At 43.4% G+C, this 23,348-nt stretch overlaps 1 protein-coding gene across 2 annotated transcripts in view; it reads left to right on the plus strand.

The window, feature by feature from the left end:
- Positions 1–21,589, plus strand: part of mxe (myxovirus (influenza virus) resistance E) — a 45,347-nt gene extending 23,758 nt beyond the window's left edge. Inside the window, exons 2-12 of one of the 2 annotated variants that reach the window (XM_060929478.1) lie at positions 9,563–9,810; positions 9,906–10,043; positions 10,135–10,289; positions 12,457–12,595; positions 12,676–12,874; positions 13,177–13,255; positions 13,365–13,487; positions 13,568–13,709; positions 16,846–17,004; positions 20,609–20,925; positions 21,039–21,589. In XM_060929478.1, the coding sequence (XP_060785461.1) occupies positions 9,582–9,810; positions 9,906–10,043; positions 10,135–10,289; positions 12,457–12,595; positions 12,676–12,874; positions 13,177–13,255; positions 13,365–13,487; positions 13,568–13,709; positions 16,846–17,004; positions 20,609–20,925; positions 21,039–21,260 (1,902 nt within the window). In that variant the 5' untranslated portion in view covers positions 9,563–9,581 and the 3' untranslated portion in view covers positions 21,261–21,589. The remainder of the gene's footprint in view (positions 1–9,562; positions 9,811–9,905; positions 10,044–10,134; positions 10,290–12,456; positions 12,596–12,675; positions 12,875–13,176; positions 13,256–13,364; positions 13,488–13,567; positions 13,710–16,845; positions 17,005–20,608; positions 20,926–21,038) is intronic. The other variant, XM_060929479.1, reaches the window with a different exon arrangement.
- Positions 21,590–23,348: the final 1,759 nt, after the last annotated feature.

A 23,348-nucleotide genomic window follows, 5' to 3' on the forward strand; every position in this document is an offset into this window, starting at 1 on the left:
CATCTCACTTCGGAATGGTACAGTATAGGAGCGCAGTGTGTTGTTCTCCCTCAGCAGCGCAGAGGTTTGAGAAGAGGCGCGTTTGCAAAGCGCTCTTCTTCACTAAGTTGACCACTTTCACCACAGCATCCACGACTTCTGCCAACTCCGCGCTCATGTCTTTGGCAACAAGTGACTCCCTATGTAACATACAGTGGGTCCAGATTACTTGCGGAGATACATCTCGAACCAGCGCGATAAGTCCGCTTTTTAAACCGGCCATGGCTCTTGCACCGTCCATACACAGCGCAATACATTTTGACCATGGGATGTCATTTTCTCTGAAGAAATTGTCGATTACTTTGAAAATTTCGGAACTGGTTGTGCGTTGAGGAAGGCACTTGCAAAACAAAAATTCCTCTTTCATTTCCTGATTATCTACAAAGCGTACAAACGCCAGGAGCTGGGCGTCATTGGCCACATCTGTAGATTCATCCAACTGCAGTGCAAATGCATCTGCCATCCTGAGTTTCTCAAGCAGTTGTGCCCTTACATCTGTTGCCATATCATCTATCCGACGAGCTATGGTTGTATCAGAGATGGGGATAGTTTTCAGTTTATTTATGTCAATATCGCTGCCATCCATTGTTTGACACATGTCGGTTACTACAGGCATTATTAAGTCCTCTCCAGCTGTGTATGGCTGTTTCTTCTGGGCAATCCTCAGGGCCATTTGATAAGAGCATTTCAAAGCTAGCTCACCAACTTTGGCTGATTTTCTTATCAGTGTCTGTTGACCTCAGAGGGATTTAAGATTAGCTTGGAAGTATTCAATGGGTTTGTCTTTTAAGTGGCTGTATGTTGTCTCCAAATGACGCTGCAGCTTCGATGGCTTCATAGATTGGTTTGAAAGAACAGCGGAGCAAATGACACACATTGGAAATTCAATGCCATCTCTCTCCTTGAAGGTAAAGCCAAACTTCATATAATTATCTGAGTATTTTCGGGTCTTTTCTTGTTTGCGCTTACCCTTAGCTCTGACATCAGCAACAACTTCTTCGCCACTTTCAGTCGCGTTTTCGTTCTTTTCAGAGGTGGATGGCATTGCTACTGTGCTTGCTGATTTGTTTGGTCGAATTACAAAACGATCTATTTTTCAGTAAGAACAAATATGTGGGTTTAACCCGGTTACAGTGGGTAGGCTAAGTTAGCTAACGGAGGCCAGGGGACAGGGCAGGAATATTTTTGTTGATATGAGTGATCCGGTGCGATTTCACGACCCCCCTGTAGTACCTCCGCGACCCCCCTGTTGAAGACCTCTGCTCTAGGTTACTTGAATGTTTAAAACAAATAATTCTGAGAATGAATTTCTCGTTTCCAAGTTTAAAGCTTTGTTGATTGTGATGTTTGTTTAGTTTTTCTGTGTAAGTTGGTGTGAATTTATGGTTTGTTTGTGTGTTTTGAGTTTTTAAAAAAAGCATTTGTCTGTCCTGTTACATGAGACAGGATGATTTTGCATTTACTTTTGTTATGTTAGAAATATGTTTCACATGGTAACATATCAATTCTTTGTTTAAAAATTGATACCAACTAAATGATAGATACCTGTAGTCATGCTTAGGAAACTGTACTTCATCATTTAAATAACAAATCTGATAGGGTTTAGTTAGCAGCATGATGAAAAGTTGAAGGACTGAATTGCCACAACATTTTTCTATTGAAATGTATACTTAAGTAGCCTCATTTCTAAAAGTAAAGATTTGAATTGCTATAAGATATCAAAATGTATAACATTTAATGTTAAAGAGTATTGAATTAAATGTTTTGAACCTATATTTTGTGTTTTGAATTATGTCTCATTATCATTATCATTTCCCTCTTGGCACGAGATCGGCCTAGGGGCGCGGCTGCTTGGAGCAGGAGAACCTCATCTCCAACATCCATCCGCTCAAAGTCTTGTTTGTTCATCATAGTTTTTAGGGCCTGTTTGTCGACCCCAAGCAGTTCCTCAACCTTCTTCCAGTTCCTTCTCTTGTCGAACAAGACAACTTTCTGGATGGCGTCGTTAGCCATTCTGCACGTGTGCTATATACTTCAGATACTGAATGTGGCAAAAATCATCAATAGGTCACGATTGGGTTGTTAGGTTGAGCTGGGGATTGAACCTGGGTCGCTGGTGTAGAAACCCAGCAAACACCCACTATGCTAAGCGGAGGAATGACTCAAGTGCAGAGGAGTGAGATCAAAACTACAGTTCAATAATGTTTATTGCCCAAGCTCAGAAGTCCAGAAAAATCCACAGCTTGTGAAAAAACAAAATCCACCAAGGTAAATCCAAACAAACAGGAGATACAAGAAAAAAAACATCCCAAAGTTCCAAGAGTTCAAAAATCCAAAACCAAGGAAGAGAAAGCAAAAATCCAAACGCTCAGAAGATACAAAAGGCAAAGTTCCAAGTAACAAAAAATAGTCAAAATGTCCCAAAAGAGCAACATACCAAAAACAAAGACAAAGGGCTAAGGCACGCAGTACAAAAGTGACTCACCATAAAACAACACAAAGACTCAGTGACAAGAAAGACAAAATGGGGTAGTATAAATACCCAAAGTAATAGAACACATGACCAGGTCATAATTGGCAATTAAGACTAGGTGGGGCACAAGGCACATGAAAAACAAAGAAGCACATGGCTGTCAACACAAAAACACAAACCCCCAGCTGTCAAAACAAACATGACATGACAAGATATAATAGCGGCCTCTAGAGGCCAACATAGTCCCAAAGCCTAACAGGACCCCCCCCAAGGAGAGTCTCCTGATGTTCCCAGGGCGATCAGGATGGGCCATATGGAAGTCCCGACAAAGTTCTTTGTCTAAAATGTCCTGAGCGGGGACCCAACAGCGCTCCTCAGGCCCATAGCCCTCCCAGTCAACTAGGTACTGGAGACCGCCACGGACCCGGCGGGAGTCCAGCAGGCGGTGCATGGTGAACACAGTCTGTCCACGGAGGATGCGGGGAGGCGGGGGAGTCCTAGGGGCAGGGGCATAAGGGGACAACAGTACTGGCCGCAACAGGGACACGTGGAATGTGGGATTGATTTTCAGCGACCGGGGCAACTGGAGCCGGTAGGCAACAGGGTTCACTCTGCGCACTACCTTGAAGGGACCAATATAATGAGGGGAAAGTTTGCGGTTCTCCACCCATAGAGGAAGGTCTTTGGCGGACAACCAAACCCACTGTCCAGGGCGAAAACTGTGGGCAGGCCGTCTATGGCGGTTGGCCTGAGTATGGTTGGCCCTGGAAGTACGGATGAGAGTCCTCTGGACCTTGTTCCAGGTCTTACGACACCATCTCAGAAAATGATTGACCGAGGGCACCCCAGCGTCCTCCTCCTGTTCAGGAAACAAAGGTGGTTGGAACCCGAATTGGCATTGGAATGGAGACAACCTGGTGGCCGATGACTGAAGGGTGTTATGGGCGTACTCTGCCCATGGCAACCAGGTGCTCCACGACGTCGGGTTGTCCATCGCCAGGCCTCGCAGGGTGGTTTCCAGGTCCTGGTTGAGCCTTTCAGTCTGGCCATTAGACTGGGGATGGAACCCAGAGGAGAGGCTGGCAGTGGCCCCGATCAGCTTGTAGAACGCCCGCCACACTCAGGAGGAGAACTGGGGCCCTCGGTTGGAGACGATGTCCTGTGGGAGTCCGAAGACTCGAAAGACATGGGTGAACATTAGTTTGGCAGTCTCGAGGGCAGAAGGGAGCTTGCATAGAGGTATGAAACGACAGGCCTTTGAGAACCTGTCGAGTATAATTAGAATGACAGCATTACCTTGTGAATCTGGAAGGCCCGTGATGAAGTCGACCGCCACATGAGACCAGGGACGCTGAGGAATGGGCAGAGGATGCAGGAGGCCCTGGGGATGCTGCTGTGGATCCTTGCTTCTGGTGCACACTTCACAGGACAGGATGAATGACCTCACTTCTTTCTCCATGCCTGGCCACCAGAAGTGTCTCTTCAAGAAATCCAGGGTCCTCCAAGCTCCCGGGTGAGCAGTGAGAGGGGACGAATGACCCCACTGGAGAACCTTGGCCCGGGCTTGACGTGGAATGTACAAGAGACCAGGTGGCCCCGTCCCAGGACTGGGGTCCTGGCGTTGAGCTAGTCGGACAGCCTCCTCAACACCCCAGCGGACAGGGGCCACAATTCGGGACACAGGGATAATAGGCCCAACTTCACTCTCCCTGTTAGTGGAAGAGAACTGTCTGGAAAGAGCGTCAGGTTTAGTGTTCTTCGAGCCGGGGCGGTACGACAGGGTGAAATCGAACCGACTGAAGAACAAGGCCCACCTAGCCTGTCGAGGATTAAGTCTCTTGGCTTGCTGGAGGTACTCCAGGTTTTTGTGGTCTGTCCAAACCAGGAATGGATGTTGAGCTCCCTCCAGCCAGTGCCTCCACTCCTCAAGGGCCAGTTTGACAGCAAGCAGTTCTCGATCACCCACATCATAACGGGACTCCGCAGGACTCAGACGGTGGGAGAAGTATGCACAGGGGTGCAACCTTCCATCCGAGCGTTGAGAGAGGACAGCACCGACGCCGCTGTCCGAATCGTCCACCTCGACAATGAAGGGTTGCAGTGTGTCAGGGAGGACCAGAATGGGTGCAGTACAGAAACGGTGCTTGAGGTCCTTGAAAGCCCTCTCTGCCTGAGGAGACCAGACAAAAGACCCACCTGTCCTTTTGGTGAGGTCAGATATGGGCGCTGCTACCGAACTGAAGTTTCTGACAAACTTGCGGTAGAAGTTAGCAAATCCTAAAAACCGCTGAACTTCTTTCACGGACTTGGGAGTGGGCCAGTCCCGGACGGCCAGGGTCTTGGCTGGATCCATCTGAAGTTGTCCCGTCCGTACAATAAAACCCAGAAAGGAGACCTCCGGGACATGAAATTCACATTTCTGGGCTTTCACAAACAGGTTGTTTTTTAGCAGCCTCTGAAGAACCTGACGGACATGGTGGCGGTGCTCATGCAAGGTCTTGGAGAATATTAAAATGTCATCGAAGTAAACAAAAGCATATTTGTTGATCATCTCCCTCAGGACGTCATTGATAAGGGCCTGAAAGACTGCTGGTGCATTGGTAAGTCCAAAGGGCATCACTTGGTACTCATAATGTCCCGATGGGGTGTTAAAGGCAGTCTTCCATTCATCTCCCTGTCAGATACGGAAGAGGTGGTATGCATTTCGTAAATCCAACTTAGTGAAGACTGTAGCACCTTGGAGCAGGTCGAATGTGGTGGACATCAGCGGAAGGGGATAGCGGTTGCGCACTGTGATCTTATTCAGGCCCCTGTAGTCAATACACGGTCGCAGTCCCCCATCCTTCTTGCCAACAAAGAAGAAGCCTGCACCAGCAGGTGAGGTGGAGGGGTGGATGAATCCCGAGGCCAGGGCATCCTTGATGTACTCATCCATGGCCTTGCGTTCTGGCTGAGAAAGGGAAAACAGCCTGCCCCGAGGAGGGGTAGCACCGGGGAGCAAGTCTATGGCACAGTCATAGGCACAGTGAGGAGGAAGAGTGGCGGCCCTACTCTTGCTAAAAACTTCCCTCAAATCCCAGTACTCTGTGGGAACTTGAGATAACTCGGTGAGGTCAGGGGGCTTGGCTGGAGACACAGGAGAACTAGAGAGCAGACAAGAGGCATGGCATGTAGGGCCCCATTCCACAACCTGGTTTGTTGCCCAGTCTATGCAAGGGTTGTGGCGGGTGAGCCAAGGAAAGCCTAGAATCACTGGGAACTCTGGTGAATGAATCAGGTGCAGGGATATTTCTTCTCTGTGACCTTGAGACTGGAGAAAAACTGGAGAAGTTACTTGGGTGACTCTACCATCACCTAAAGCTTGGCCATCTAGAGCAGACGCAGACAACGGAGCTTCAAGGGGTACAGTAGGGACATTGATTCTTCGGGCAAAGTGAAAAATTTCCAGCAGCCCCGAAGTCTAACAATGCTTGGCAAGAGTGGACGGACTCACCCCAGGAGATGAAGACAGGGATATAGACTCCTTGGCCAGGAAGTTCGGGAGAGAGGGTAGTCCCCATCACAATCCTCCCTCGGCTGGACGGGATGGTTCTTTTCCCCAAGAGCTCGGGACATGACGCTCGGAAATGGCCAGGCTTGCCACAGTAGATGCAGCACTTGTCCCTCCTCCTGCGCTCCCTCTCAGATGCGGAGAGACGAGTACGGCCAACTTGAATGGGCTCCGGACAAACACTGGATGAGGTGGATGGACTCCAGGTTGAAGCAGTGAGGTAAGGGAAGCTCAGGTCTTGGCTACGCTCTCTAATCCTGTTATCAAGGCGAATGGCATGTGAGATCAGAGTTTCAAGGTCACTTGGGCAACCTATCGAGGCCAGACCGTCTTTGATGGAGTCCGACAGACCATGGTGGAAAGCTGTAGCCAGGGCAGTCTCATTCCATCCACTGACTGCTGCGAGCGTCCGGAACGAGATGGCGTAGTCTGCGACACTTCCTCCCTGCTGGGTGGACATGAGTTTCCTGGCTGCATCCTTGCTGATGTCCGACTGATCGAAAACATGAAGCATCTCCTCCGTAAACATCTTGAAATCGGAACACTCGGGTCCCTGTCTCTGCCAGATGGCTGTTGCCCAAGCTTGTGCCTTATCAGCTAACAATGTTATTACATATGCAATCTTGCTACGGTCAGTAGTGTAGGTGGTAGGCTGGAGCTCGAAGGTGAGTTGACACTGGGTAAGGAACTCCCGGCACTCACCGTGCTTGCCGTCATACCTCTGTGGTGCAGGAAGGTGGGGTTCATGAGGTGAAGGAGGGAGTGTGGCAGGAGGCACTGGAGCAGATGGTGGAGCAGGAGCAGAGGGAGGATCAGGAGATGAGGACAGAGGAGTCAGCCGTGCAAGGGCCTTCCCAATTTGCTGAAGCAGTGCATCATGGCGAGCAAGGGTCTCTTGTTGGCTTACTAGTGCTTGTCCATGAGTGTCGATGGTAGCCCCAAAGCTTGTTAAAGCGGCCATTATCCTCTGAAAGACAGCTGAAGAAGCCTCTGCTGAGTCAGTAATGACTGAGTCTTTCTGTTAGGTTGAGCTTGGGATTGAACCCGGGTCGCTGTTGTAGAAACCCAGCAAACACCCACTAGGCTGAGCGGAGGAATGACTCAAGTGCTGAGGAGTGAGATCAAAACTACAGTTCAATAAAGTTTATTGCCCAAGCTCAGAAGTCCAGAAAAATCCACAGCTTGTGAAAAAACAAAATCCACCAAGGTAAATCCAAACAAACAGGAGATACAAGAAAAAAAAAACATCCCAAAGTTCCAAGACTTCAAACATCCAAAACCAAGGAAGAGAAAGCAAAAATCCAAATGCTCAGAAGATACAAAAGGCAAAGTTCCAAGTAACAAAAAATAGTCAAAATGTCCCAAAAGAGCAACATACCAAAAACAAAGACAAAGGGCTAAGGCACGCAGTACAAAAGTGACTCACCATAAAACAACACAAAGACTCAGTGACAAGAAAGACAAAATGGGGTAGTATAAATACCCAAAGTAATAGAACACATGACCAGGTCATAATTGGCAATTAAGACTAGGTGGGGCACAAGGCACATGAAAAACAAAGAAGCACATGGCTGTCAACACAAAAACACAAACCCCCAGCTGTCAAAACAAACATGACATGACAAGATATAATAGCGGCCTCTAGAGGTCAAGATAGTCCCAAAGCCTAACATGGGTAATTTGATGGAGCTTCGTATTGGAGATCTTGAAGGCCCAATCCAAGTTCCCGTCAACTAGGGATGCAGGGTCAATTCCCTTCTTACATTGGCCTTTGGGTGGTGTGTTTTTCCTTGCATAGCCCCCAGTGATCATTTTTTGAAGGAACCCATTCCAGACAGCATTCAGTTTCTGGAGTTTAGCACCTGATAGTTCGCACATCTGCACGCTGTACAATAGGCAGGACCGCACACAAGTAGTCAAGATCTTCATGCGAGTGTTGAGGTGGATTTCGTGGTCAGTCAGCATGTGCTTCAGCTCAATCCATTTTTCAAATGCCGATGCAGTCCTGTGATGCAAAAACGTCAGTGACTTCCCAGTGTTGGTAATGAGATGGCCAAGATAGCGGAACTGCCTCACATTCTTTATTTCTACATTGTTTACCATCAGTAGGCTTGTTCTAGATTGTATGCTTTTGTCAACATTAAAAGCCATTGTCTCTGTCTTCTTATATGACATCTGTAGACCAAATCTCGAGAAAGTGTTGTCATATATCTCTAAGATCTTTTTTAGCTTGTCCAGGTTCTCAGAGAACATTGCAATATCGTCAGCATACATGAGTTCTAATATTCTGGTCACACCATATGACGTCTTAGTGCGAAGTTCTCGGGGAGACACTTCATTCGGCATAACAAACTCGATCCGTGCTCCAGCCTCTGGGAATTGGCTTTTGATCTCATGGTATGCACATCTCATGACAAAGTCCATATACACATTGAATATGCTTGGACTTTCAAGAGCACCTTGGCGACACCCGATATAAGTGTTGAAATAGTGGTTGGCGCCTTTTATGCAGGCCATTGTGTCAGTGTACAGAGCTTTAAGAATGGAGATCAGTTTAGGGCACCGAAGACGGATCTCCAGGACACGAAAGAGTGCATCACATGGTACCCAGTCATACGCCGCCTTAAGGTCGATAAAGCAAACAAAGGGTTACGTTCTTTCTCTAGTATATGTCATACAATGCGGATTGCATCACAGGTGGGTCGATTGCTTTTGAATCCGAACTGCGTAGGCAGTAGGATGTGTTCATAAACTGGCCTTACTCTTTGGACAACAACCATGGATAATAGCTTTGACAGTGTTGTGATTATAGAAAGACCCCGGTAGTTTTCCGCTAGGGATCTCGTCTGTCCTGTTATGTGAGTGACATTAGGGTAAAAATACATAGCATTTTAACAGGAACCACTACAAAGACTATCTTTTATTTATTATTTTTGTTAAATTTATAGTTCAGGTCACTGTGGAAAACAATTTTTATGTTCAAAATATGATGTTTATTTTTTCAGCAGTATGTCCTCATGAAAGGCTTAAGAGCAAGTAGAGAGCCATAGATAGATAGATAGATAGATAGATAGATAGATAGAAGGCACACCTTCTAATTCGGTGTTTTTTTTCTTTATATTTATTAATTAAAAGACATTTCATGTCTTAAAGTAATAATGGACTGTCATTTCTCTTTACTTAGTTGAACAGTTCTTGATATAATATGGATTACTCCAGTTGTGGAATAGGGCTATTTACTGTATTTTTAGCACTTAGCCATGACAACAAAACAAAAAGAACAAAAAGAAAAAAAATCACCTTGCTGTTCAAAGCAATGTTTCTATTCAAGCCAAGTCTTTTCCTGTAGTTCACACCTTTATGTACTGGTTTGTTTGAAAACTGGTTTCTTTGTGCCTTTAATTGCTTTTGTTGGTCGTCGGCCTCTCCTGGTGTGACTGGTATCTAGATGTTATGCACTGTGTTTTTTTAAGGTTCTTTTACACTGTTTGTTTCACCAGTAGTTTACCAGTTATTGCTATGTCACGGAAGGCCTCCAAAAAGGTAGAAGTTGAAGGAATGAGTAACAGCCTAAACCACCACTATGAGGACAGGGTGCGTCCCTACATCGATCTTGTGGACAAGCTAAGGTCTCTGGGAGTAGAGAAGGACCTGAACTTGCCAGCCATTGCTGTTATAGGTGATCAGAGTTCAGGAAAGAGCTCTGTGTTGGAGGCTCTTTCAGGGGTGGCCTTGCCGAGAGGCACAGGTGAGACAAAAAAAAAAAAATCTTTCTCTCTCTCATTAATCAGACACAAAGATTGTTCAAGTATTCATGCTAAATAACTCCAATTTCATTTATAGGTATTGTGACCCGCTGCCCTTTGGTATTGAAACTAACCAGAGTTGAAAAGGGTGTCATATGGTCTGGAACTCTAATATACAAAGGCCAAAAAAAGATCCTCCACAAGCCATCAGATGTGGGGAATGCTATTTCACATGGTCTGTATTTCACTTTTTTAAGTAACACCTTGAATGAGAAGGTTTGCACACTTGCACAGAACAATATAAAAAGGTGTGCTGTTCTCTATAGCTCAGAATGTCTTGGCGGGAGAGGGGAAGGGAATCAGCCAGCAGATGATCTCTCTAGAGATCAAATCCAGTGAAGTTCCTGATCTCACCCTTATTGACCTGCCAGGCATTGCCAGGGTCGCAACAGGTGACCAGCCATTTGACATTGAGAAGCAGGTGAGACAAAATTGAGAAAAGTGAATTATATTCTTTGTTTTAATCCAGTTTTTCTTGTAATTTAGTTTTTCTGATTGATGCAATTTTTACATTTTTATTTTAACAGAAAGGAAGTACTTCTTCATTGCTCTAGTTTCGTATTTTGTTGTCATATCTTTGCTCTGATACTTATTCTCTCTCTCTCTCTCTCTCTCTCTCTCTCCTTTCTGATTTATGTCAGGTGTGTTGTTTTCTCAGAATGGAAAATTGAGTAAAATGCAGGGCTTTTTTAAATTATTATTTTTTAAATATACAGTGGTGCTTGAAAGTTTGTGAACCCTTTAGAATTTTTGATATTTCTGCATAAATATGATCTAAAACATCATCAGATTTTCACACAAGTCCTAAAAGCAGATAAAGAGAACCCAGTTAAACAAATAAGACAAAAATATTTTATTTGGTCATTTATTTATTGAGGAAAATGATCCAATATTACATATCTGTGAGTGGCAAAAGTATGTGAACCTCTAGGATTAGCAGTTAATTTGAAGGTGAAATTAGAGTCAGGTGTTTTCAATCAATGGGATGACAATCAGGTGTGAGTGGGCACTCTGTTTTATTTAAAGAACAGGGATCTATCAAAGTCTGATCTTCACAACACATGTTTGTGGAAGTGTATCATGGCATGAAAAAAGGAGATTTCTGAGGACCTCAGAAAAAGCATTGTTGATGCTCATCAGGCTGGAAAAGGTTACAAAACCATCTCTAAAGAGTTTGGACTTGACCAATCCACAGTCAGACAGATTGTGTGCAAATAGAAGAAATTCAAGACCATTGTTACCCTCCCCAGGAGTGGTCGACCAACAAAGATCACTCCAAGAGCAAGACGTGTAATAGTCGGCAAGGTCAGAAAGGACTCCAGGGTAACTTCTAAGCAACTGAAGGCCACTCTCACATTGGCTAATGTTAATGTTCATGAGTCCACCATCAGGAGAACACTGAACAATAATGGTGTGCATGGCAGGGTTGCAAGGAGAAAGCCACTGCTCTCCAAAAAGAACACTGCTGCTCATCTGCAGTTTGCTAAAGATAATGTGGACAAGCCAGAAGAAATGTTTTGTGGACAGATGAAACCAAAATAGAACTTTTTGGTTTAAATTAGAAGCGTTATGTTTGGAGAAAGGAGAACACTGCATTCCAGCATAAGAATCTTATCCCATCTGTGAAACATGGTGGTGGTAGTATCATGGTTTTGGCCTGTTTTGCTGCATCTGGGCCAGGATGGCTTGCCATCATTGATGGAACAATGAATTCTGAATTATATGTGCGAATTCTAAAGGAAAACGTCAGGACATCTGTCCATGAACTGAATCTCAAGAGAAGGTGGGTCATGTAGCAAGACAATGACCCTAAGCACACAAGTCGTTCCACCAAAGAATGGTTAAAGAAGAATAAAGTTAATGTTTTGGAATGGCCAAGTCAAAGTCCTGACCTTAGTCCAATCGAAATGTTGTGGAAGGACCTGAAGTAAGCAGTTCAGGTGAGGAAACCCACCAACATCCCAGAGTTGAAGCTGTTCTGTATGGAGGAATGTGCTAAAATTCCTCCAAGCTGGTGTGCAGGACTGATCAACAGTTACCGGAAACGTTTAGTTGCAGTTATTGCTGCACAAGGGGGTCACACCAAATATTGAAAGCAAAGATTCACATACTTTTGCCACTCATAGATATGTAATATTGGATCATTTTCCTCAATAAATAAATGACCAAGTATAATATTTTTGTCTTATTTGTTTAACTGTGTTCTCTTTATCTACTCTTAGGACTTGTGTGAAAATCTGAAGATGTTTTAGGTCATATTTATGCAGAAATATAGAAAATTCGAAAGGGTTCACAAACTTTCAAGCACCACTGTATGACTAAATATACTGAGGGTAGTGGTCAGTGTGGAACCCTGCCTAAGTATCACCTGTATCTAGAAACCCTGAATAACCTTGAACTGTAAATATAGATTATAGTACCTCAGTGTTTTAATGTCAAAACATATCAAAAGATCTCTTCACTTGGATAGAACCATAAAATGCTAAGATAATGAAATAAGCTTAGTTCAATTTCATTTTTTTTTCAATTATAATGTGCAAATAGGAAACTATTTGTCTCAAACATATTATGCTTCATTTGTTGAATAGATCAAGGATCTCATTGAGAAATTCATAAAGAGACAAGAAACTATTAGCTTGGTGGTTGTGCCTGCAAACATTGACATTGCCACAACTGAGGCACTGAAGATGACAAACAAAGTGGATCCAAATGGACAGAGGACTCTGGGTAATATAGCAGGATAATTTGTACACTTTCAAGTTTTGAGCTAAGGTGACATTACTGAAATATGCAATTCATTTGGACAGGCATCCTTACCAAACCTGACTTAGTGGATAAGGGTGCAGAGGAAAGTGTTGTAAATACAGTAAATAACCAGGTGATCCCACTGAAGAAGGGCTACATGATTGTGAAGTGCCGTGGCCAGCAAGACATCAATGAGGATCTTAGTCTGCTTAAAGCTCTCCAAAATGAGCAAGTCTTTTTTCAGGAGCATCCACATTTCAGGCAAGAGATATTCATTATAGAAAATCATCAAAAGATAAAATATATCAATAACTGTAGTTAAGGATTAAATATGTCATGTAATTTTGATTACGATTGACATTCTTGAAATTCGTGCCATAGATTTGTGATAATGTTAGTACAAATTACAACACCAATGCTTTTTAGTCCAAAATTTGGCTTAATATGCGTTTCCAGGGTTCATTTCAGACATATTTAAAGGTTAAAAAATACATCTGAATAGAGTTTAGAGTTCTTTTTTTTTATTCCTGTGGGGAATTTTTTTTTGGGGGGGGGGGTCTTAGACCTCTCTTGGAGGAAGGGAAAGCCACAGTGCCTGTACTTGCAGAGAGACTAACCAGGGAACTGGTAGATCACATTAATGTAAGACAGCTCACAAAATACAATAATGCCCTTTGTGTTTTATATTTATGTCTAACAGAATGACAAGGTTTCATTCATTCATTCTTTTTTTGTTTATTTATTTGTTTAGGAATTACTCCCACAGTTGCGCCAGCAAGTCGAAGACAAATTGGAGAAAACAGTTGATGATTTGGAAGAGCTTGGAGATGGAGTTCCTCAAGATGAAACTGAGAAAAACAATTTTCTTATTGCGGTAAAACCTTATAAGGAACTTAAAATATGTTTGTACTTTGATTTGTTTACGTTTGACCTATTGGTGTTGGTATGTTACAGAAAATCAGGAACTTCAACAACGTCCTTACAGATGTGATGAGGGCAGAGGAGCACACCCAAAACTCAGAGCCCAAAATTTTTACTAAAATCAGGAAAGAGTTTGGAAAATGGAAACAACAACTAGATGACAAGGCTAACAGACGTGAGTTTGTCTCAGTAGGTCCCAGCTGGTACAACCCCAATTCCAAAAAAGTTGGGACAAAGTACAAATTGTAAATAAAAACGGAATGCAATAATTTACAAATCTCAAAAACTGATATTGTATTCACAATAGAACATAGACAACATATCAAATGTAGAAAGTGAGACATTTTGAAATTTCATGCCAAATATTGGCTCATTTGAAATTTCATGACAGCAACACATCTCAAAAAAGTTGGGACAGAGGCAATAAGAGGCTGAAAAAGTTAAAGGTACAAAAAAGGAACAGCTGGAGGACCAAATTGCAACTCATTAGGTCAATTGGCAATAGATCATTTACATGACTGGGTATAAAAAGAGCATCTTAGAGTGACAGTGGCTCTCAGAAGTAAAGATGGGAACAGGATCACCCATCCCCCTAATTCTGCGCTGACAAATAGTGGAGCAATATCAGAAAGGAGTTCGACAGTGTAAAATTGCAAAGAGTTTGAACATATCATCATCATCTACAGTGCATAATATCATCAAAAGATTCAGAGAATCTGGAAGAATCTCTGTGCGTAAGGGTCAAGGCCGGAAAACCATACTGGGTGCCCGTGATCTTCGGGCCCTTAGACGGCACTGCATCACATACAGGCATGCTTCTGTATTGGAAATCACAAAATGGGCTCAGGAATATTTCCAGAGAACATTATCTGTGAACACAATTCACCGTGCCATCCGCCGTTGCCAGCTAAAACTCTATAGTTCAAAGAAGAAGCCGTATCTAAACATGATCCAGAAGCGCAGACGTCTTCTCTGGGCCAAGGCTCATTTAAAATGGACTGTGGCAAAGTGGAAAACTGTTCTGTGGTCAGACGAATCAAAATTTGAAGTTCTTTATGGAAATCAGGGACACCGTGTCATTTGGACTAAAGAGGAGAAGGACGACCCAAGTGGTTATCAGCGCTCAGTTCAGAAGCCTGCATCTCTGATGGTATGGGGTTGCATTAGTGCGTGTGGCATGGGCAGCTTACACATCTGGAAAGACACCATCAATGCTGAAAGGTATACCCAGGTTCTAGAGCAACATATGCTCCCATCCAGATGACGTCTCTTTCAGGGAAGACCTTGCATTTTCCAACATGACAATGCCAAACCACATACTGCATCAATTACAGCTTCATGGCTGCATAGAAGAAGGGTCCGGATACTGAACTGGCCAGCCTGCAGTCCAGATCTTTCACCCATAGAAAACATTTGGTGCATCATAAAACGGAAGATACGACAAAAAAGACCTTAAACTTTTTTTTTTTTTCCGTTTCTGGTTGAGAGTATGTCGTGCGCATTCTGGCTGCCGCTTCTCACCAGAGCTTTTTTTAATTTAATTTTTATTTTCTTTTTCAATTTTCATTTTATTTAATTTTTTTTCTGTGTGTTTGTGTAGTTTAATGTTTGTTTCAGTGTTTTGTCTGCCGGTTGTGGTGTAGCTCTGGACCCAGTTTTGGGCGTTGGTTCCCTCTAGGCCTTGGTTCGCCGTGGGCGATGCCTGCGCTTCCAGCTATGGACTGCAGTGAGCTCGCTGCTCATTTAACATTCGTGGTTGTCCAGCGCTCTGTGCTTTTGTAGTAAATGGGATTGTGTTACCAGATATTACCACTAGGTGGAACCATGCCTCCTTAGAGACTAACCTAGGGGACATAGAGTTAGTATAGGGTACAAGTATCAGTCACGTCAGTGTTGCTGTACATGTGATGACAAGTGTTCAGTAAAGTCAAGAGAAACCTACCGTCTTGTGTCCGCGTATCCTTCACTTACAAGGATATCACACTTTAATGCTTGGTGTGATGTTCTGAGCGATGTTGCTCGGTGGCGTCGTGGCAGCTGTGCAGGCGGTTTGGGACACACCAGCGCGCTGCGTGGCGGAGCTTCTGTGCTCGCTTTGTGGATCCACGGCGTGGTGTTTGAGCGATGTTGCTGACGGCGTCACAGCGGCTGTGCTGGAGATGTGGGACTCGTTTTCATGCACCTTTTGGTGGGACTGTGGCTGCTACACCTCTGGAATTACATCCTGACTCCTACTTGGTGGACTTTTTATTTTTTATTATTCATTCATTCATTCATTCATTCATTCATTCATTTATTTATTTATTATTTTTTATTGTTATTATTTTTTTCTTTGTTTATAATTGTAAAGCATCCTTGGGTTTCTTGAAAGGCGCTATATAAGTTGAACTTATTATTATTATTATTATTATTATTATTAGACAGTTGAGCAACTAGAATCCTACATTAGACAAGAATGGGTTAACATTCCTATCCCTAAACTTGAGCAACTTGTCTCCTCAGTCCCCAGACGTTTACAGACTGTTGTAAAGAGAAAAGGGGATGTCTCACAGTGGTAAACATGGCCTTGTCCCAACTTTTTTGAGATGTGTTGTTGTCATGAAATTTAAAATCACCTAATTTTTCTCTTTAAATGATGCATTTTCTCAGTTTAAACATTTGATATGTCATCTATGTTCTATTCTGAATACAATATGGAATTTTGAAACTTCCACATCATTGCATTCCGTTTTTATTAACAATTTGTACTTTGTCCCAACTTTTTTGGAATCGGGGTTGTATTTAGTAGATGGCATGCAAATACTCTGTTTGTGGAATTGGAATGAATTCTTTTTAAATATATTTTTTTCTGTTTTGACCAAATAACCAAATTTTAAAATGACATGTTTTTACTTGCGGCTATGCTCCATGCAAATAATAGACCAATTCCATTTCCAAAAAGCATGTAATTTTTAGGACTAGTGTGTGTGTGTGTGCGTGTGTGTGTAATAAAAAAAATGCCAAAAGGTTGCCACACAAATACAGTCTCTGATCTTTACCTGAATGGCTGCCTGAATAAAGAGTTTGCTCCATATTAGCCATATGTTTATTTGTTTGTCTATGTTTATGATGTACAAATGAAACGTTATGTCCATAATTTTTGCTGTTTGGATGGAAGAAAAACTTCTCTGCTCAAACTGAATATGCAATTAGTCAATCAATCAATAGAATCATTTTTTGAGGGGCCTGTTTGATCAAAGACTTAAAGACCTTTCAGGATTGTCTCATTTTCCACACTTAGTATGTCTTCTCTATCATGTTTCTTTCTCCAGTTCAGGAAAACCTCCGTGATGAAATTGAAGAGTACACCAAGACCTGTCGGGGAAAGGAGCTTCCTGGATTTGTTAATTACAGAACTTTTGAAAACATTGTCAGAGGACATGTACAGGAACTGGAGGAACCTGCTATACAATTACTGAGAGACATCACTGGTAAATATCAACAACTGAACTAACTGAGTTAGTTTTCTCTCTGATGCATTTGATGCACTGTCTAATTTGTAAAGGGATATTAATACTGAAATAATATCGCTGTAAAGATAGATATATGGCTAGGGTGGCACGGTGGTGTAGTGGTTAGCACTGTCACCTCACAGCAAGAAGATTCTGGGTTCGAGCCCAGCGGCTGATGGGATCCTTTCTGTGTGGAGTTTGCATGTTCTCCCCGTGTCTGTGTGGGTTTCCTCCGGGTGCTCTGGTTTCCCCCACAGCCCAAAGATATGCAGGTTAGGCTAATTGGTGGCTTTTATCTTGACTGTACATGTGAATGGTTGTTTGTTTCTGTGTCAGCCCTACGATAACCTGGCGCATACATGTCAACCTTTGGTCAATCAAACCTGTATAACCAACCTCAAATCCTTATTTCCCTTATAAAATCCTTATAAGATGCAAATTAAAATAATTTACCTAAAATTTGAATGATAATTAACAATGATATATCCCAGTTACTTTTTATTAAATATTAATAACAATAAACCTTCAGAATGAATACAAAGCTCCAATGTTTGACAAAAACACAAAGTGTCACTCTAATGTTCTGAATTGTACTCCATGACAGCTTTTTAACACTCTGCACCAATACCTCACTAGGCTGCATGTCACAGCAAGTGTCTAGCTGTGTTGATCTTACACTGCAAGTAGGCCAGGTCAGTGTGTCTGCATTCAGGTTCTTTCTGCTCTCTGTGTGTATCTTCCTGACTTGAGAGAAAACTCTCTCACAGTCAGCATTACTGTGGGGTAAACAGAGCACTGCCTAACTTGAACTAAAATGCCCACTACCTTGTGTTTTCTGTCTTTTCCAGTTGTTGGCATATCAGTTTTTGAGCGCGCAAATACTGTGATCAGTGGCTGATTTTGCCTTTGGCTTGCATTCCGCTGATGTAGTTTCGATTTGAAATGTTCTTTCACATCATACACTCCCGATGCTGCAACTTTGATGTCATGCACACACAGTGTGCAGTGTGCGTATTCGTTGTTTTTGGAGGCTGCCGGTTGGATTACGCCATTGAAAAGGTCCTTCCATTCAGGGAGAAACCTACTGCTGTATTGCGTTTTGAATTTCTTTGCTGGAGTGCCCATTCAGAATCTTTTCAGTCGCTATTGAAAGTCGCTCAGGTGGAAATACGCTTTTCAAACAACGTTACTTCACGGTTGCCGGGATTCTCGCAATGCGGTGTGCGCATGATCAAAAGCGGAACGAAGTCTCGCTACCACAAGATAACGTGCGATTTCATAAGACTCTTTACTGGCTGTCTGTGCTTTCTGTGGTGTACAGTATGTTTGTAAATGTTATGCGCTCTTTTATCATCGTGGGAATTGATTATAGCTCTAAATAAATATTGAAGTTTTTTAAAATAATCCGTATAACTTTATTTGTATGCCCGTATACTAAGTTTATTGAATCAAATCCGTATAAAATACGGACATTCCGTATAGGTTGACATGTATGACCTGGTGACTTGTCCAGGGTGTACCCTGCCTCTCGCCCATAGTCAGCTGGGATAGGCTCCAGCTTGCCTGCGACCCTGTAGAACAGGATAAGTGGCTACAGATAATGGATTGATGGATGTTGTTAATACTGAAATAATATCGCTGTCAAGATAGATATAAGACTAGGACGGCATGGTGGTGTAGTGGTTAGCACTGTCGCCTCACAGCAAGAAGGTTCTGGGTTTGAGCCCAGCGGCTGACAGGGGCCTTTCTGTGTGGAGTTTGCATGTTCTCCCTGTGTCTGCATGGGTTTCCTCTGGGTGCTCTGGTTTCCCCCACAGTCCAAAGATGTGCATGGACTAACATGGGGCGGCCTTGGGCTGAAGTGCCCTTGAGCAAGGTACCTAACCCCTAACTGCTCCCTGGGTGCTGTAGTATGGCTACCCACTGCTCTGGGTGTGTGTGTGTATGTGTGTGTTCACTGCTTCAGATGGGTTAAACACAGAGGATGAATCTCACTGTGCTTGAATGTGCATGTGACAAATAAAGGTTCTCATCTCATTATCTCTAGCCGCTTTATCCTGTTCTACAGGGTCGCAGGCAAGCTGGAGCCTATCCCAGCTGACTACGGGCGAAAGGCGGGGTACACCCTGGACAAGTCGCCAGGTCATCACAGGGCTGACACATAGACACAGACAACCATTCACACTCACATTCACACCTACGGTCAATTTAGAGTCACCAGTTAACCTAACCTGCATGTCTTTGGACTGTGGGGGAAACCGGAGCACCCGGAGGGAACCCACGCGGACACGGGGAGAACATGCAAACTCCACACAGAAAGGCCCTCGCCAGCCACGGGGCTCGAACCTGGACCTTCTTGCTGTGAGGCGACAGCGCTAACCACTATACCACCGTGCTGCCCCACAAATAAAGGTTTCTTAAGATAACTAGCACAATTAAACTAGCCTTTTCATATTAAACCTCTTGATGCTTCAGATGTTTTTAATAAAATTGCTAATAGTTTGTATTAGTGCATGTGTCCAGAGAACTTCAAATTAGCAAGTATGTGTAATGAAAAAACAGGGCATGATGTGAGTGCTGCAGCCAGTTTCTTCCAGCTAAGGCTGTCAATCATGTCATTCCCAAGTGTAACCACATATGGGAAGACAGTTTAGATCAGAAAATTAACACATGCAAAACAAAAAAAAAGGCTATTTTGGCATTGAAACTCTTGCTAAAAACTGTACTGCAGCCAGCCAACCAGAGCACGAGACCTGAGGTGGCTCCACTTTTTAGAAACGATACGTTGTCCATGGGGTGGCACGGTGGTGTAGTGGTTAGCACTGTCGCCTCACAGCAAGAAGGTCCGGGTTTGAGCCCCGTGGCCGGCTAGGGCCTTTCTGTGCGGAGTTTGCATGTTCTCCCCGTGTCCGCGTGGGTTTCCTCCAGGTGCTCCGGTTTCCCCCACAGTCCAAAGACATGCAGGTTAGGTTAACTGGTGACTCTAAATTGACCATAGGTGTGAATGTGAGTGTGAATGGTTGTCTGTGTCTGTGTCAGCCCTGTGATGACCTGGCGACTTGTCCAGGGTGTACCCTGCCTTTCGCCCGTAGTCAGCTGGGATAGGCTCCAGCTTGCCTGCGACCCTGTAGAACAGGATAAAGTGGCTAGAGACAATGAGATGAGACGTTGTCCATGTTTTCTACGGTCATTGACCTTGGGCAAAGTCCTGACATACCATACTGCCTGCAGAGGTGTGAGAAAGTGCTGTGTCATAGGCTGGCTTTAAGTGTCCTGCCTGGCAGCTGCAGGAAGTCCAGGTTAATCAACCTGGAAGATTCTGGGCTACTGAATCCTCCTTCATGGTTGTGTGCTGATGCTGCCATCTCCTGGCTACTGGCAGTGTAGAGCAGCTTATTACCTATTGCTGTATCTTGGCTTAGATATGTTTAATTTTGAAACATGAAACATTATTTGATCTACATTTTTTACATCCAGAACAGGGATGTTGAATGAGTCAGTGCACAAGTCTGCCATAATCTGCTTGTCCTACTGTAGTTACAATTTCCTGACTGTCTTTGTTATTTCCTCTCATTTCTGTAAGATATTGTTCACACCTGTGTGAACAAGGTGGTCGGCTCCCATTTTGAGTCCTTTCCCAACCTCTTGAGGGCAGCTAAAGAGCCAACTGAGGATCTGCTTGAGCAGGAGCATGGAAAAGCCCTAAAGAAAGTACATTCTCAATTTAAAATGGAAAAAATTGTCTATTCACAAGATGGTCTCTACAGCCACCAGCTAGAGACTGTCAAACAGAAACCGGACCCTAGTAGGACATTTATTAACTTAAAAGGTCAAATCATCACCAAGCAAGTGAGTGCTGATGTCAGGGAGATGGCTCAGCACCTGAATGCCTATTTCATGGTATGCAAACATTCAGTTTACTATTTCTATGAAACTGCATGCTGTTTGCTTGAACTATCAACTAATATATAAATATAAAATATAGCATGTGTGTGTGTGTGTGTGTGTGTCAGATCACCTCTGACCGTCTGGCCAACCAGGTGCCCCTCATAGTGCAGTACCATATGCTGGACCAGTACTTCATTCAGCTTCAGGTTGCCATGTTGAGCATGATCGGATGTCAGAATGCAGAGAAGCTTATCCGAGAGGATTCTAGTGTAGCTCAACGTCGGAAGAACTTGAGGGACCGCTTGGAGCGTCTAAAAAAAGCAAGCCGGATCTTGTCCAAGTTTTAACTGTCTGTCTCATAAATGAATTCTAATTAGTAAAGGTCATTAGAAGGATAACCCCTTAAGGCTGGAGACTTTCTTTTACTTTATTACTTCTGTTCACATTACTGTATCTTTGCAATGATTTTACAAAAGGCATTCCTGTTTTGTTAGAGTTGGCTAAAACATGTTAGGTACATGTTAATATTAAATGTTATTTACATGTCATGATATTTTATTAATGTTCTAGTGCTATTACATGATACTATTAAATATGTTACACAGAATTATAAATATTAGGGTTTAGAGGTTTGAATTGCATGGATCCCCATTCTATTTAGAGAACCTGTACTGTTTTGGAGTCCAGAAAATAAATACAACTTTATCAAACCATGTTTTACTTTTTGCTTTATGGTGTTTGTGTAGAGTGTGTGTGTTGTGTTCATATTAAACATAATTTATCTACTTACAATTTACTTACAAACATATTTATGATAATCACCTTTAAGATAGGTGGCACGGTGGTGTAGTGGTTAGCGCTGTCACCTCACAGCAAGAAGGTCCGGGTTCGAGCCCCGTGGCCGGCAAGGGCCTTTCTGTGCGGAGTTTGCATGCTCTCCCCGTGTCCGCGTGGGTTTCCTCCGGGTGCTCCGGTTTCCCCCACAGTCCAAAGACATGCAGGTTAGGTTAACTGGTGACTCTAAATTGACCGTAGGTGTGAATGTGAGTGTGAATGGTTGTCTGTGTCTATGTGTCAGCCCCTGTGATGACCTGGCGACTTGTCCAGGGTGTACCCCGCCTTTCGCCCGTAGTCAGCTGGGATAGGCTCCAGCTTGCCTGCGACCCTGTAGGACAGGATAAAGCGGCTAGAGATAACGAGATGATCTGGCTAAAAATAGGCTTACCTGGATGCAGCCATTTTCACTGAAACCGGATAACTGATTGTGACATAACCGGCACACTAATACGCCGTTTCCCTCTGTTACACAGAGCCATCAAATAAAGGCTTCTAATTAAAAAAAAAATCCCTGGGTACCACTGCGCTCTCTCTCTCTGTATGTGTAGAATTTTAAGAGTGTGTGTGTGTGTGTGTGTTTTCACTGCTTCGGATGGGTTACATGCAGAGAAAGAGCGTCACTGTGCTGTAATGTATATGCGACATATAACAACTTCTAGTTCTAAAAATCTAATCAGAAATTTCTGTAACCACGTGATATTTACTGGCAACAAAATACACAAATTAACAGATTTTGACTAAATCTAACTCCGTTAGATAACACATACACAGTACTGACACAGATAAGAGTAAGATACTAGTATGTCACATAAAAATACAAGGAAAATGTAATTTAAAAAAATAACATAACAATACTGACAGTCAGGGCCGTTGACAGCTTTGGCTGGGCCCGGGACAAAATAATCTGAGTGGGCCCCCCCCCAAATAATCTGAGTGCGCCCCCCCCCCCACACACACACACACGCGCGCACGCACATCGCCACACAGCAACCACCCACACCCAAACCCTCTTTTCACAGTCTCCATTCACTCCAACCTTTAAATAACAGGTATTCCAAGCCCGTTATAACAGTCAACCATTTTATTTCAACATATATACAGTCTGAACATTTCCTTAGTCTGCAACTATTCAGGTGCGAAATGCAATGCGCCGGACTTTTGCTGTGGCAAAGTCGTCAATAAGGTCATTGAAGTCGAGCTTCTTTGCAAGTTCGCGCTCTATAGAGAGCATAGCCAGCCCATTGAGCCTCTCCTGTGACATGTTTGAGCGCAGGTAGTTGATAAACCAAAATGATTGTTTACGGGATGGAACCGGGCCTCAATGAGAACAGAGTTATGGCTTTCCCAAAATCTGAACATAGAAGCATCACCACTAGTGATGTATACAGTGAGTTTTTCAGTGTATTTTTTTGTCTTGTTTTTCATAAACATCCTTTCCGTACTCGATTTAGAATGTTACAAAAAAAATTGACACCCTCCCAACCACGTAACATTAGCCTATCTGACCTGGGGGCTGACACGTTTATTACGGATAAACCAAAAGGATTACAACGTTCCCTGGATATAGAACTGGACCGAGAAGATTTCAAAATCTTAAC

Source organism: Neoarius graeffei, chromosome 9 (genome assembly GCF_027579695.1).
Source record: "Neoarius graeffei isolate fNeoGra1 chromosome 9, fNeoGra1.pri, whole genome shotgun sequence".
In the NCBI taxonomy this organism is placed as follows: Eukaryota; Metazoa; Chordata; class Actinopteri; order Siluriformes; family Ariidae; genus Neoarius; species Neoarius graeffei.